Genomic DNA, 13,028 nt, shown 5'->3' with positions numbered 1-13,028 from the left:
CCTCTTCTGGAGTGTCTGAAGACAGCTACAGAGTAATTACATATAATAAATAAATAAATCTTAAAAAAAAAAAAAAGTCCAAAACTGGGGCTGGAGATGGCTCAGCAGTTAAGAACACTGACAGCTCTTCCAGAGGTCCTGAGTTCAAATTCTAGTAACCACATAGTGGCTCACAACCATTCATAATGGGATCCCACACCCTCTTCTGGTGTGTCTGAAGGTAGCTACAGTGTTCTCACATACATAAAATAAATAAATCTTAAAAAAAAAAGTCCAAAACCATAAAAGGCAAAGTGAAGTCTTCCATCCCATCGATCCCTCTGTCCTTTCCACAGTTCAACTGGTATTAGGATTTTTTTGTTGTTGTGTCTATTTTCTCCAGGTAATGCACATATAAGCAAATAGGAAAATATTTATTCCTCTTCCCACAGAAATCATAGTGTCCAGAATACAGTGTTCCGTGCCTAGCTCATTTCATTTCCGTTTGTTGCTACATCGATTAGTCCTTCTTGGGACCACAGGCCCTGGATCTCAGGTCAATAACTAGTTGTTTGTTGATTACCATGTAGGGGTTTTCTGATGCTTTGTGATTACAAATAGAGCCACAATTTTGTGTGTATGTCACCAGCCATCTAGACAGCTGTACCAAGGAGACACATTTCTAGAACACAAAGTGGAAACTCTGAGAAATGATGTGTCCAGTTTCATTGGACAGCTTTTACAAATACGCAATTCTAGCCAGGCGGAGTTGGCACACATTTTTAATCCCCGCACTTGGGAGGGAAAGGCAGGTGGATCTTTGAAAGTTCAAGGCCAGCCTGGTCTGGAGAGAGTTCCAGGACAGCCAGGCTATATGGACAAATCCTGTCTCAAAAAAAAAAAAAAATCCAAAAACCAAATCAAAACCAAACCAAGCAAATAACAACAAAATCAAAAAGCAAATGCATTTCCACTAACAGTTCAGCTGCCTCCCCAGGCCCAACAGAGGAACAGGAGTTAATAAGCGATGCGAGCAGTTGTGATTTATATTTGTTTTACAAATGAGTCTCATCTCAGGGTCTTAGGGACTTTAGGATCTGTATATTCAGTCTAGAGAATGACTTCAAGAGTCTACACACATTGCAAAGGGCTCTGGACTCTGAGAAAATATATACTTTTATTTTAAAAATGGCTTTCCACCTTTATTTGAAAGTAAAAGAAGTAGCCTCCACAGGTTGTGGCTGAACAAACGTGAAAACATCACAGGTATTTTGGGAAGTGTCTCCGCAAACGCAGCAGGATCCGGAAAGCTTTGAATCAGTTCCCTAGAATCTCATGGCACTGATCAGCACAGCCTGGCTGGGGTGGACACAGACTCACAAGTCTGCAAAGTTCATTTTGTCTTTATAATAAATATTGCCCCACCATCCACCTGTTCCCTCCACATCTGCACAGCACCTCTGTCCTCTAGCCTTAAAAGAAGTATAAGTCCACTGGCCAGCACCTGCAGGCCACAGCCATTTTGTGGCAAAGATCCCTTGTTGGGTGAGGTTCTTCTCTGATGGTCCCTGGGTGTCAACCATGGCAGACGTCCGAGAAGTAGCTAAGAGGCACAGAGGTATTTCCTTCCACACAGATAGTGAACTTCTGTGTAGAAGTCGTGGATGGGCTCAGCTACTGGCACACCCTGGATGCCAAACCCCTCCTATTTGTGACAGTAGCTAGAAGTCTCGGTTGTTCTCAGAGACAAGGAATTAGCTTCCTCGGGGACTTCCTCAAGAGAGACCCACTCTGAGGCTTTCCTTATAGGCGTCGTTAGTGAGGTACCCAACCACGCCAGGGCACAGTGCCTGGCTGTGAGCATCTGTTGAGCCAGCTGACAAGCTCGGCTGCTTTCTTCCCCACCCTTCCTCACCCGGCTCAGCCCTAGAGAATCCACCTGGGAAACTGGCCCGGCTGGTGTGGCGTCTAATGAATGGTTGGATCATGAGAAGGTGGACTTGGGAGGGAGGGAGGTGGGAGCCCCCAGGGGTTAATTTGCTCACATAGCTCTCAGCTGACTCAGGTCTCACCTGGAGGGCGTCCCCTCCACCCTTGTCTTCTATTTCACCCTCGAGAGCCCTAAGACTGGAAATCAGGTCTGCTCCTTGGGCCTGGCAGTCTACAGAAACCTCTGAGGCTGTGGCTATTCTGTCAATAGCGGCCTCTTTCACTAGTGTTTTCTGTTGTCTCGACTACCCAGAAAACCCTTTTCTCTGTTGCCCCAGCCCCCCCCACCCTGGGCTAAGGCTTCTGAGATCATCATCTTCCTCTTTCAAGATGATGGGTTGGAGATAGGAACACTTATCCATGGGCTGCTTGAGGCTCATATATGAGGCTAAGATGCTGGAAAAACTGGATCTAGGACTGCATCAACTTCTGTTTCTTCCTGGGGGCACTGTAGAGGACCCTCTGTGGGCGGGAATTCTGACCTGGAGCAAGCCTTCCGCTGGGCTCCCATCTGGCAGGACACTTCCTTGTGTCTAGGAGGTAGGTCTACCTGGCTTCAGGTTGGTCACTTGACAGGTAAGGTTTATGTCCCTATAGTAGAGCAGTGGCCACCCAGCTTCTAGCTTGCTAAGTTCCAGCCTAGAGATGGGGGTGTTTGTTCGGGATACTTATGGGGTCACAAATGGGGAGTCGGCCATTCAGTGTTAGCCTCAGAGTATCTCTGCCCCTAGCCTCTCCTCATGACAAAGCCCTCACTGCCTGACCAGGGATGGAAAGGGTGGAGACAAAGCCCTTAGCCTTCCAATCTGGCCCCACCCAAGACCTCTCTGAGTCTAGGACATCCCTCTGAAGCTTGATTGTACCAGGTCTACACTAGGACCTTCTGCCCTCTCCCAAGCTGTGGCCAGCACAGCACGGAGCACAGCTTAGATACCCGGCCTTGCTCCCCTGTCCTCTGCATTGCCACCACTCAGGCCTGCTTCCTCACCAGCAGCACCCAGGGCAGGATGGCAGCTACCACAGCCACCACGGCAATGAGGGTGATGAGCAGGAGGGCCCGAGACCGGCAGCAGAAAGAGCGGGTAGCGCTGGGAGCCGGGGATGCCTCTGATATCTCTGCCAGGCTGCGTCGGGGCAGCACGCTGTCCTGTTCCCCCAGCGGCATCCCGTGGCGACTGATGATGAAAATCTGTGACTCTCGGGGCAGGCTGGGTAGCAGGTCCAAGGGGAGCTGAGACCCCTGGCTTGATGATTGTCTCCAGACCTGGTGGGAAATAACCAGGGGGTTTGTGTGGCCTCCACGGTCTGGTGAGGGCGTGGAGGGCAGGCCCACAGGCACAGCCAGGGTCTGCGAGCTCTTGTCCAGCATGGAGGGCCATCGGGAGCTCTTCTTGCTGAGGAAGGTGACGTAGCGGCAGATGGGGCAGACGATAGTCCTCTGCACCTGTCCATCCACCCGGGTAGAGAGCAGGTACTTGACCAAGCAGTCATGGCAGAACACATGGCCGCAGCTCAGTGTCCGGCTGGCGCCCTCCAGATCCCGGAACTTCTCATAGCACACAGGGCACTCGCTGCCCGAGCTGTCCTTGCTTCCTCCTTCTGACATGGCCCTTTAGAGATAACAGGCCTCAGCTGGAGGAACGCAAGAGTGAAGGGGTGTGAACATCCACAAGTTTTTCTTTTTTCCCCTCCCCCTTCCTGACTCCCACTCGCAGCCCGTCTCCTCCTCTTCTTTCTCCTATTCACCCCCCCCTTTTTTTTCCTTCTTCCCCTGCTTCTCCTCAGAGGCCTACCTGGATCAAACTAAGATGTAGAGCGTTAGGGTCCACAGAGGAGTTGTACAGACTCTCCTGAGGCTGGCATCAGGGAACAGGTACAAGATATCCCAGCAGTGCTCGGCTTGGGTAGGAAGTGTGTGGCGTGGGATGGATACCTGCAGCGCCTGATGCCTGACCACAGCTATGACAAGCACTGTTGATGTCACCAGCTCACCTCTTCCTGCTTCAGTGCTGGCCCTGGCTCCCATGGCAAACGAGGGCTAAGGGGATCCATGGGCAGGTGCGCAGGCAGCGCTAGTCAGTCTGGCTCTACACTGTAAACTACTACTCTTTAGACTTCCCTCTCAGCAGGGCTGTGCTGATCTGTGGCTGAGCCAGGATCCCATATCTCTTATCACCACTTCTAAGACTGTGCTCTCAGTGGCAGTCATAACTATAAAGCAATTTAAAAAAAAAAAAAAAAGCTCACAACGTACACGTGCAAATGCCTGCCAGGCTGTGAGGAGTCACATACCAGCCATGTCCGATCACTCTTCAGCGTCTCCTTAAGTGGTGGCTCAAGGCTGTCAGAAGGTCCTGATTAACCCCAGGAAAAGTCCATTTTCATTCTTGGAGGATGTGTCTGGTATTTTGGAAATGGGCAAAGTCGCTGAGACTCGAACCTGGTGAGAAGATAAATGGAGAGGTCAAAGTCATGGTATTGTTTGGAATCAAAGCTACGGAGTCTCTCCGAAGCACTGATCTGAGAGGAGATGGGAGAGCCAGAAGTTCTCTCAGCAGGATTGTCGGTGACTCGGAAGGGGAACAGCTGCTTGGATGGATGGTGAGTTCAAGGCTCTGTGTGTACATGTCTCTAGAATCACAACCCTGTAGCCTAGACTGATCCCAAAACTCCATAATGATATATGGTGCCATCGGCGACAGAGAGCAGTGACCCCAAGATCCACTGAGGATGGTATGGCTGCCCTAATAGGGACGGGATTAGTTAGCAGGAGGAACAGTCTATAAAGCTCACGAATCTTCTGGAACCACTCCCATTCCCCTCCATTTGTTTAGTTGAAAATCCCTGTTGTGGGTTGAAAATGTCTTAACTCTACATAGTGAGAAAATAAGTGGAGAGATGGCTCAGTGGGTAAGAGCACTGACTGCTCTACCGAAGATCCTGAGTTCAAATCCCAGCAAACCACCTGGTGGCTCACAACCACCTGTAATGAGGTCTGACACCCTCTTCTGGTGCGTCTGAAGTCAGCTACAGTGTACTTATGTATAATAATAAATAAATCTTAAAAAAGAAAAGAAAATGTCCTAACTCTTTAAAAAAGGCATGGAATGGGTGGGGTGGTGGTGGTGGAACCATAGAAGCAGTCCAAAATCGTTGTGGAGGTTTCTTTGGTCTCTGAGGTGGCTAATGTGGCCTCTGAACTGGGAAATGGGTTTAGATACTCAGATGGGAGAACTGGGTTGAATTCCTTCTCTGTCTACGAATGTCTATCATGGCGGTTGCTGCCTGCTAACCTTGATGAAGCCCGCCAGCCCTCTGAGGTTGAGAACTCCTGCAGGTCAATGCCTGTGATACAGTGAGTTTCAGGCCAGTCCCGGTTACACTGTCTCAAGAAAACAAACCAAAGCAAAAAGATGCAGATGACAACAGCACCACCTTCTTCCCAGCCCGGGTAGCAGGTCAGTGAGTGGAGAGCGTGATAGACAGGCAGGAAGTGCTCAGCAACAAGGGAGAGTTACAGTTAAGACACGCTAAGTCCTCTCTTTTCTCTTCTCCTGGGGGGCTGCCAGGTATCCTGCCTCCAGCATCACAGCCCTTGACAAAGGGCAGTTTTCCTCAAACGAGAATAAGCCAACAGGATGACAGTAGGCTAGGTAAGTGGTGAGCGGAAGATGAATCAGAACAGCTGTCAACTTCTCAGATTTGTTTCCTAATAGACATCCAAATAGACCTGAATGAATGGGCTGCTATCAGGATGATTTTTTAAAAGGATAACCAACAACCAAACTGTTCCTCTGCATTGTGTAACTCCCCAAGAGATACAGAGGTAATCCCCTCCATCCATCTGTCCGCGCATCAGATTTTAACAGCTGTTCACCATGGTCCTGCTGTTTGCCAAATACTGAGATTGTATTTTAGGGTTTAAAAAGTAGTCATGAAGCCAGGCAGTGGTGGCGCACGCCTTTAATTCCAGCACTTGGGAGGCAGAGGCAGGAGGATCTCTTGAGTTCGAGGCCAGTCTGGTCTACAGAGCAAGTTCCAGGACAGCCAGGGCTACACAGAGAAACTCTTTCTTGGATACCCCCCCCCCCCAAAAAAAAAGTAGTCATGAAATCTTTTAGGAATCCTAATGTCTACATTGTCTACATTTATGATTTTTCTTTTCCTATTTCTTAGAGACAGGGTCTCATGTAGCACGAGATAGTCCAGAACTGGGCTATATAGCTAAGATAGACTTGCACACTTAGCCTTCCTGCCTCTACTCACCACGTGCTGTGATTACAGGCATGCACCACCGTGCTTGGTCATAAGGTTTGTTTGTTGTTGTTGTTTTAAATAGATTTTTAAAAGAAGGAGCATTTGCACACCTTAATCCCAGTACTCGGGAGGCAGAGGCAGGCAGATTTCTGAGTTCAAGGCCAGCCTGGTCTACAAAGTGAGTTCCAGGACAGACAGGGCTACACAGAGAAACCCTGTCTTGAAAAACAAAAAAACCCCAAAAAACAAAAAAACCAAACAAAAAAAAAGGGAGCATTGATGGTCAGAACCATAAGTTGTTTGGATAACTGAGAAATGAGGCTCAGGACAGGTGAGAGAGCAAAAGTGAATAAAAGAGGAAGGCAGGGTTTCAGCATCAGTCAAAATGTCTAGTTTTATAAACTAGTATACTCAACTTTAGAGATGGGCGAGGGGTGTGTGTGTGTGTGTGTGTGTGTGTGTGTGTGTGTGTATGACTCAAGGTCACCTGACTGGTTGTGATGGAAAGAGAGGAGAAAGATTCCATGGGTGATGCAGAGCACATTATTAGACCTGCTGACAGACTGGCTAGCCAAGTCAGAAGTCATGCTAAGGCTGATGGGGGGGGGGGCGGGCTTCGTTTTCTTCTCTGAGTTCTAGGAAATGTCAAAAGGCAGTTCAGGGAGTGTCAGGGACATCTGGGTTACTCACCAGGACCTCTCAGTTTCAGGCACCCCAGGACAGCCACACCATTCATACTTGGGTAATGCATGCCCCACCTTCTCAACTTCACTTCCCAGTGTTTTCTCCCATGGGGAACCCCTAACCTGACTCAGTCTCGGGAGCTGGGGTGTGGGAGCATAGCACAGAAAACACTAGGAGTATGCTGTAGTTGGTGCACAGTCTGGGTAAGTGACATTGTAAGGCATTCTATACCAAAGACACCCACCTTCATGCCCTTAGGAAACTGGGGAAGAGGAGGACGGGGAAGTCCTCCTGGCTAAAGTGAGACCAGTGTTGAGCTAATAGTAAATAATTATAACAGCGGCCATTTATTGAACACTAATTATGTGTTTGGCACTTGGAATGCCTTCTTCACCGAATCCTGACAACAAGTTCAGGAGGTAGGTATTATCTCCATTTTACAGATGAGGGCCCCGAGCCTTCAAGTAAAGAACTTTGTCCAAGTCATAATGCTAGTATAGGGAAGACCTAGGACTTGAATTCAGAACGGCCTCGCTTGACAGCCCATATGATATATTGCCATCTTTACTGGGGTTCAGATGGGCCTCCAGGGAGGACCTTTCAGACTTTATCGAGAGGAGTAAATGATACAGCCCCAGCAGAAAGGGGATACACCCATTTCTGGAGTGCCTCTAAACAGGGTTGTCCCTCTGGCCACTTATGAAGTGAGAAGGCAGTGGTTAGCTAAATGGAGCCAATCTCACGAAGCTCCTGTACCCACGAATCTTTACAGGATAGAGATGAGGAACAGGTGTCACCCACCCAAGGACCCCACACCCCATGAGACAGAGTGCTACTTCTAGACACCTGGGGTTCCCTCCCAGAGCCCTGGTACAAGCCAGGCAGTTTCAGCCACGGCAGCCTCCCCACCCACAAGCCACATGCACATTTGCTGTCTTTCTCCTTTCTCTCATACATTATTCCAGATCCAGTTCACAGCACTGCCAGAAGCCATCCTCTACCCCAGCCTGCACCCCTCCCCCAACACACACACACACACACACACACACACACACACACACACACACACACTTTGGCTGTACCTGAGAGAGTGGTGTCGGTCTTTCTATCCAAGTCCTCCACAGATGGGAGATGGGAGCCACCCAGCTGGGCTGACAGCTGCTGTCACTGTGCCGGCTGTGGAGACATTTCCTAATGACTGAGCAGGTTGGGGAGGACAGCGCAGGGAAGTGAATGCTGCCCAACCCGTTTGAGGCCAGGAGGCTCTCAGGTGCTGCCCAGGGGTTGGGCAGCTGCTGGAGTCAGGTGATGCCAGCGAGGATGCTAGCAGAGGAGCCCTGGGCTGAATCAGAGGGTCTCACTATAGAAGCAGTAACTCAGGGTCCTTTTGGCCAAAGCTCCTCTGGTCATGGATTTTCCCATCCAACCATGGGAAAACTGTACATAGGAATCCCTGACTTTGACCATGTGAAGAGTGAACGGGCCAGCAGGTCAGAGCCTAAGTGGGCTGTGACACCCCAAGTCCCACACTAAGTTTGGTGTGATGAACCCATGTGCGACTGCTTTTCATTAAATAGAGGGGCTTAGCATGCCAATAGACCAACCACTACCAATATAAACATGCATACGTTGGTTTGGGGAATGTCTTTGAATGATCTAAAGTACATTTGGACAACTATGATCGACAGTATCAATTATGTGTTTCAAAATAGCTTGGACAGTACAGGATTTTGAATGTTCTCAACACAGAGAAATGTTTTATCAATTATATCTGAATTTATGGATATTCCAGCTGCTCTAATACAATCATTAAAGATTGTATACATGTGTTGAAATGCCATCCTTTACACTCTACTCCTTACATATATACAATTGAAAATTTAAAAATTATTAAAATGGCCAGGCGTGGTGGCTCATGCCTTTAATCCCAGCACTCAGGAGGCAGAGGCAGGTGGATTTCTGAGTTCGAGGCCAGCCTGGTCTACAGAGTGAGTTCCAGGACAGCCAGGGTTATACAGAGAAACCCTGTCTTGAAAAAAAAATATTCAAATGATATTGAGGGGCCCAGGATGTAAACCAGTAGGGTAAGTGCTTGCTCAGCATGCATAAAGCCTTGGGTTGATTCCCAGCTCTGTATAAACCAGGTGTGGTAGCATCTGCCTGTAATCCCTGCACTCAAGGTAGAGTCAGAAGGATAGGAAGCTCAGCATCAGCTGGGCAGTGGTGGTGCACACCTTTATCCCAGCACTTCAGAGGCTGAGGCAGGCTGGTCTCTGTGAGTTCGAGGCCAGCCTGGTCTACAGAGTGAGTCCCAGGACAGCCAGGGCTACAGAGAGAAACCCTGTCTGGGGGTGGCGGGACAAGTTCAAGACCGTCCTCAGTTACACAAGGCCAGTCTGAACTATGGGAGGCTCTGTCTCAAAAAAAGTTGTTTGTTGTTATTGTTGTTGTTGTTGCTGTTGTTTGATTTTGTTCTTTTTGTAAAGTTGAGGCAGGGACTGGAGGCTAAGAGCACTTGTTGCTCTTGCAGAGGACCTGGGTTTGATTCGCAGCACCCACATGGTGATTCACAACTGTCCATAACTCCAGTTCCATCAGATTTGATGCCCTCTTCTAACTTTGGTGTACATGGTACACATATGTACATACATACATACATATGTAACCAAACACACATATATAAACCAAAAATGACTAAATCTAAAAACAAAACAACAACAACAACAAACAAAAGGTTGAGACAGGAAAGAAAATAGAAAATAGTGATGTACACATACCCAGAAGACACTGACTGTGGGACAGAGATTCAAATGTCAGAATTGTCTGTAGGGATGATCTTGATACATGACAAGGTTTATGAGGAGAGACCTGAAGGGAGACACATCAAACCACTATTAGGAGTCATTTTTTAGAGGAATTAAAACAAAACAAAACAAAAAAAAACCCCCCAAAACACCAAACCCTGAGTACATCTTTGCTTCTTTCTTTTTGATTTCGGGAGGGGGGTTTAGTGTAAGAGCCACAGGGCACAGGGGACAGGACAGCTTGTGGGTTCTCTCCTCGAACCATGGGGGCCCAGAGGACACACTTAGGTCAGCGGGCTCGGTGGGTGGCCCGATGCACTTTTATCTGCTGCACCAACTCACTGGCTCTTTCTTTTAAAATTATTATTATTATTTGCTGTATGTGTGTGTTGTGGTTGGGGGGTGGTGGTGAGGGGCATGCGTGGCATGGCCTGTGTGTGGTGGTCAGGGGAGAACTTTGTGGGGCACGGGAATGGAATGCAGGTGTGGGGTTGTGTGACAAACATCTTTCCTCACAAGCCCAGCTTGCCAGCACGTGAATGCGTGTTTCCTTTGTGATCGTAAACAACCAAGAATAAGGGAGACTCCAAGGTGAGGGAACTGGAAAATATTTTGGGGTACACTCCCTCTCAGTTCTCAGAAGGTTCTCCCAAAGCCAGTTATTTTATTTTCCTGGAAGAAAAAGAGAAAAAGTTACCAGATACAAAGCCTATTAACACGTGTGTGGCCCATAGCACGACCATTCTGCCCTGTCAACCACAGTCCTGTCTCCAGGGGCATTTTGCTCTCAGAGGATGACATTCCAGGACGGCCTGCCACTTCAGCCAGGGATTCATGTCTAGGCATGGCAGTCTCTCATGCTCTTTTTCTGGGAGCTTCAGGTAGCCCCAGGTTTAGTAAATAAAAATCACAATATAGGACTGGCAAGATGGCTCGGCAGGTAAGAGCACTGACTGCTCTTCCAAAGGTCCTGAGTTCAAATCCAAGCAACCACATGGTGGCTCACAGCCATCTGTAATGAGATCTGATGCCCTCTTCTGGTGTGTCTGAAGACAGCTACAGTGTATGTATTTACATATAATAATAAATAAAATCTTTGGGCTGGAGGGAGTGGAGGTCCCGAGTTCAATTCCCAACAACCACATGATGGCTCAGAGCCATCTGTACAGCATACAATGTATGCAAATAAATAAATAAATAATAAATCTCTTTAAAAAATCTCAATATAACTAGATAAATCTGGCTTTCAGATAGACACCAAATGATTTTTTTGTTATAATCGGTCTGCCTGGGACACACTTATATTAGGAAATAAGTACATGCATGCATATATATACATACATAATCTGGAACCCAAATTTAGGCACTTACTCAGCTGAAGCAGAAGGGTCCTGAGTTCCAGGCCAACTGAAGCAACTTAGTGAGAACTTATTTCAAGGTAAAAGGTCAAAACGTCTGGGAATAGAGTTCAGTGGTAAAGGGTTTATTTAGCATGTGTGAGGTTCTCCGTTCAAAGGCTGGTGCCACCATAAAAAACTAGTAAGATAAAATTGCCAAGTTCTCAGATCCTTTCAACAGTGTGGCTTTTAACTCTGCCTAGGGATTTCTGGGGGTTCCTAAAAAGTTTCAGTCCCCACCGTGTCTCTCCGGGAGGGGACCGAGTCAGATTATGTGACCCCTGGACTCTGACTTACGTGACTTTTTAGAATGATTAGAAGTTCCTAGCCGGGCATGGTGGCGCATGCCTTTAATCCCAGCACTTGGGAGGCAGAGGCAGGCGGATTTCTGAGTTTGAGGCCAGCCTGGTCTACAGAGTGAGTCCAGGACAGCCAGGGCTACACAGAGTAACCTTCTCGAAAAACCAAAAAAAAAAAAAAAAAAAAAAAAGTTCCTAAGTTTCTTTCGTATCTTTCCACTTGGCCTTCTACGGAGCTCGACTTTGAAGATGACCCTTGTGAGATAAAGAGTTATTATCATACTGTATCATAGTGTACGTCATGTGTCCTTACTAGTGGTGACTAAAGGGGAAAATGCCATGTCCCTTTGGGGAACATACTTAATCTGCCAGTGCCTTGGTGGCTTCACCTGTAAACAATGAGGATAATGTCACCTACTCCATAGAGCTCTTCCGGCAATAAAGTGGATGATGCACGTCATCTGCCTGAAACAACACTGGCTTGTATCAGGGTCCCCGTCGGTGTCACCTCATCATCATCATCATCACATGACAAAAAGGGAAGCGAGGAGGACATGAGACCTCTCAGATCCAGCATCAGGGTCTGGTCTTGATCAGTTCAAACACTGACATTATACTTAGGTACCTCCTCTGCAATGAATTGTGGGAGAAACATTTCTAGCTCCAGAGGGATAGAACAGGCGTGCCTGCTCTGGACAGCCACGCTAGAGAGCTGTCTGCCTTTCTGGAGCCACACTGGGTGTGCTAGTCCAGGGCCTCAGAGGCACTGATGTGCTCTGGAGAAGAGGTTGCCCGAGAGCAGGTGGGTCTGGAGCCTTCATTGGCTCCTTGGAGGTAAGACCTACCTTAGAAGCAGGGTGTGATGCTGCCTGATGTCCTAGGACTCAGGAGGGTGCTGGAGGATCACGAGTTTGGGGCCACACTGGGCTACATGAGACCCTGACACAAGCAAACAGCAAACACCTTTCTTTGAGAGACATTTTTGTGAAGGTAAAAGACTTCTGGGCTGAGGAAGAATCCCATACAAACTGGCTGGCCACTTGCTAACCACAGGTACAATGTCTGCATGAGCTGAACATGGACAAGGGACACAAGTTCCCGAATGCCAAAATCCCCTGGAAAACTGATTAAAAAAACAAAGCAAGCCGAGCGTGGTGGCGCGCGTCTTTAATCCCAGTACTCGGGAGGCAGAGGCGGGCGGATTTCTGAGTTCGAGGCCAGCCTGGTCTACAAAGTGAGTTCCAGGACAGCCAGGGCTATACAGAGAAACCCTGTCTCGAAAAAACCAAAAAAAAAAAAAAAAAAAAAAAAAAAAAAAAAAAAAAAGAAAACAAAGCTAGCCTGTGGGCCAGCCTAGTCTACATAGTGAATTCCAGGACAGCCAGGGCTACACAGAGAAACCCTGTCTCGAAAAACAAAAACAAACAAACAAACAAACAAAAAAGGTTCAGGCCCTGGTGAAGGACTTAACAGATGTTAGGAAAAGCCCAAGAAGCTGTATTCTATATTTATTTTTAAATATTGGAAGGATTGATGGACAGATTCGTGATATAAAAAAAAAAAAAAAAGTGTGTACCAATGGTCAAGTCCAGGCCTGGCTTCTCTGAGAATTTCAACCT

At 47.8% G+C, this 13,028-nt stretch overlaps 1 protein-coding gene across 1 annotated transcript; it reads right to left on the bottom strand.

Annotated features, from left to right (window-relative positions):
- Nucleotides 1-399: 399 nt before the first annotated feature.
- On the bottom strand, nucleotides 400-8,109 carry Rnf222 (ring finger protein 222). The gene is made up of 3 exons (XM_021213969.1): nucleotides 7,992-8,109; nucleotides 4,261-4,408; nucleotides 400-3,600 (listed from the first exon to the last, which is right to left on the bottom strand). Exon 3 carries the CDS (start codon nucleotides 3,572-3,574, stop codon nucleotides 2,939-2,941), a length of 636 nt encoding a protein of 211 aa, XP_021069628.1. The 5' UTR covers nucleotides 3,575-3,600; nucleotides 4,261-4,408; nucleotides 7,992-8,109; the 3' UTR covers nucleotides 400-2,938.
- Between the last annotated feature and the right edge of the window lie 4,919 nt (nucleotides 8,110-13,028).

The sequence above is a fragment of the Mus pahari genome, chromosome 14 (genome assembly GCF_900095145.1).
Source record: "Mus pahari chromosome 14, PAHARI_EIJ_v1.1, whole genome shotgun sequence".
Taxonomy (NCBI): Eukaryota; Metazoa; Chordata; class Mammalia; order Rodentia; family Muridae; genus Mus; species Mus pahari.
This window is presented reverse-complemented; position numbering and strand designations above follow the sequence as displayed.

What these genes read in the sequence shown, in the direction of transcription:
- Rnf222 (XM_021213969.1), bottom strand. Translation starts at nt 3,574, where the DNA reads ATGTCAGAAGGAGGAAGCAAGGACAGCTCGGGCAGCGAGTGCCCTGTG.